The 3,358-nt window shown below is 38.2% G+C and overlaps 1 protein-coding gene across 1 annotated transcript in view; it reads right to left on the reverse strand.

Moving 5' to 3' along the window:
* The window catches only part of slc12a8 (solute carrier family 12 member 8), a gene marked incomplete in the record, with an annotated part of 23,939 nt that overhangs the window by 9,328 nt on the left and 11,253 nt on the right, over positions 1-3,358 (reverse strand). Inside the window, 2 exon segments of the mRNA XM_042226239.1 lie at positions 164-251; positions 446-559. Coding sequence (XP_042082173.1) covers positions 164-251; positions 446-559 — 202 coding nt within the window.

Consider the following 3,358-nt stretch of genomic DNA (forward strand, 5'->3'; position numbering starts at 1 on the left):
GGGTTATTTTTGCCTAATGTTAAACTTTGTTTGATGATCTGAAACATTTAAATGTGAATTTGATAGATATGGAAAAAACAAGGACTTGTGCAGAGGGTAAATACTGTTTGACAGCACTGTATAGATATGTGTATGTTTTAGTGGATTTGGGGTGTTGTCGTACGAGGTGAAGACAGCTGCTAGAGTTCCCACGGGGATGTTGTGCTCAGGTCGCTGAAGGTCTGAGCTCATGTTGAAGCCTGCCATAACCCCTACAACACACACAAAGATGGGCAAACCACAAAATGTACACAAGGTGCTTGTCAACGCAAACTTCATTTTTACATTGCATATGAAGCAAAGATTGATAAGCAGGATTTGAATGTTTGCATGCTTTTCCTATTCTGGGATTTTCTTTTTGTGTGAAATACAGAAATCTAAAAGAAGTTGTTGAGGATCTACTCACCTGTAGCAGCAGGGAAGAAAACCCCAAATACAGTAAAGAAGTTTTCCCCAGTGGTATAATCTGGCATAGTGTTGCTACTGAGCAGCCCAGCTGAATAACCAATGAAACCGTGCTCTGAAAGTGAAGACAAACTCACATAAAGCACATCAATACAGAAAGGCATGTAAGAATTACCAGGATTTCTTCACTGAGTAAACAGTTGTGAACATTAAATGATGATGATGAAGGAGGAAGAAACTATGCAAACTCCATTAGCTAGAGGTATGAAAATTAGTTTCAGGTCTTTCTTTAGACATGAAAAGTCAGCTCTCTGTTAGGCTTTTACTTATGTATCAATATTTTAGGCAACAAACACACAATCCCAGGCTGTAAATGACTCATAACAAGAATACTTAACTTTCTATCTTATGTAACATTCATCTGTTTGAAATCAGTTCATGAAGGGACACATAGCAGCTCCACCTGGAATAATGATGGTTATTTCTCTAGTGCATAAGGGAATAAACTGGTTTAAAAATAAAGAAGAAGAAACATTTGCTTCTTTAACATGTTTAAGGAACAATTATAATAATGAGTTTCTATTTCTCACTTCCTATTAATACAACCCAACAAATGTTGCAGTCTAGTCCAATCTTAAAATGTTTGTAGCTGCTACATAGGGCCAGCAGTTACCTTGTGATTTTAAAACACATCACTCTCACAAATTGATTAATAATGTGTTCTTAGATTAATAAGCAGTCACCATATTTGTCCTTTTCCTGACTTTTTAAGCTACGCTTTGTGCAGAAAATTAGATCGACTGTATAAGAAATCACAGCATACAGAAAGGAAAAACATAGAGCACTATATACCAGGTGTTTGAACAGTACAGCATTACATTTGCATAGTCATTAGAGCTCTCCATAACTCAACAGCATCTGCATCATAGTCAGCAATATAACACCAAGTAAATAAATGCTGCAAAGTCTATTTCAGTCAAAATAAATGGCAACAACAACCGGTGACACCTTTCAAATCTACAGACTAAAGGCATGCCGGGATGGCTCTAGGTCAGGTCAGTTTGCTGAATGTGTGAAGGCGGCCATTTAAACTACGCAGTCTGAAGGACCCGCCTATGTTACAAAACCGGACATTTCCCTCTTGGTTATCTTGTGATGGGAAAGAATGTGTTCTCTCAGATTAATGACATGTTTATCCAAAAGGAAGTTACCACCCTTTTCAGAAGCTCAGCAGCTTCCAAGTTTGGGAGAAAGAATGAAAGTGAGCAAGAGAGGGAGACAGAGAGCGGGAGGAAAGAGCGAGAAAGGGAGAGACACATAGAGAGAGAGATAGAGACAAGAGAGAGATAGAGAGAGAGAGAGAGAAGAGAGAGAGAGAGAGAAAGAGAGAGAGAGAGAGAGAGAGAGAGAGAGAGAGAGAAAGAGAATGCTCATTTTTTCCCTTTTGTTTTACAAAAGGCCAAAAGAAAAGGCCTTGGATACACTCTCTGTTCCAGCTTTGTATGATCTCTAGCATATGCGTTTAATGAGGTCAAAAAAGCTCAAAAAAACTCCTGTTCACTTTGTGACCCACTAGGATCGCCCTCTATCCAAACAATCATGATCTAACAAACCCAGGGCAGCCAGTGTCAAACTGCATCAAGAGCACCCCACCCATATTACAACATCATAGTCCAACATCCAAGTGGGCTCAACTCTGCCAGCTCTCACGGCTAAGCCCTCCAAGTACTTATTTTGGAGCATTCACATATTCATTACACTTTAATATAAAATCCTTATATGTACTACATTCACTGCAAATTGTCCCCCTCATTTTCTCTAGGAATAATAACAATGATAGGCTGGCAAAGATTTGTGTTGGGCCCTGTTGCAAACTACACCTCATTTTAAAAACTACAGCATCATAAGACTTCACACAAGATCCAGAGACCCCGTTTAAAGCCGTATTACTTTCATTGCATTGGTAGTGTGTTTGAGATCATTGCCAAGTTGAAAAATGAAGTTGCCAAGCAGAAGCTTTAAACAAGGTGGATTAAAAATATGATGGTACTTTTCTGCATTCGTTAATTATGTATCTACAAGATCCTCAACACCACTACCTGAAATAAAGACCCAAACTATGACAGAGCCTCCTCTGTGTTTTACAGATGGCTGTAGACACTCACTGTTGTTCATCTCTCCTGACCTCCTCCATACATGCCGATAATGATTTCAACCAAAGATTTCACATTTGGATTCAGGTTTCACACATAAATCCAGTTCTTGTGCAATTTTGCATTCTTTAGCCTTTCTTCCCCATTTCTTTTCCTTAAAAAATGACTTCTTGACAGCTGCCCTTCCACTGAAACCATTTCCTACAAGGTTCATGTTAAATCATTCTTCTGAAAATGGTCAGGTACAAGGACTGGACTAAATATGAGTGAAAAAGCAATGAAATGTCTGAAGAACAACTCTAAAAGTCCTTTAGAAAACCTGGAGAACTATTTCTCAAGACCATCCACCTATTTATCCATAAGAGGTGACTCAAGACTTTTGCATAGTATTGTAAAAGTAATATTAAAATGTGTATGAAGGAAACTTTGACCATAGATGTCCACAATATATAATATTATACCCCGGAGCTTTCCCAGTTTCCAAATAAGTAAAGTCATCTAATTACCATAATTAACTGACAATTGCTTGCTTTATGTGGGGCCTTCTTTATGAAGTTTGCAGCGTGCAAGCAACCATTATTACCCCTAATATTTATTCATCAAAGAATCCAATATATAATACCGAATCAGAAGGTAACTCCCACTAGGCTGATGATCCTTTTTAATACACAGCTAGAAGACTTGTCCTGACACGTCTTCAATTTGATCCATAGCATTTTGTAGAGATGTAGAGCTTTATAAGCCTATTTACTATGTTTCCA

Source organism: Haplochromis burtoni, unplaced genomic scaffold, assembly GCF_018398535.1.
Source record: "Haplochromis burtoni strain Fernald_Lab_line unplaced genomic scaffold, NCSU_Asbu1 Contig_202, whole genome shotgun sequence".
NCBI lineage: Eukaryota > Metazoa > Chordata > Actinopteri > Cichliformes > Cichlidae > Haplochromis > Haplochromis burtoni.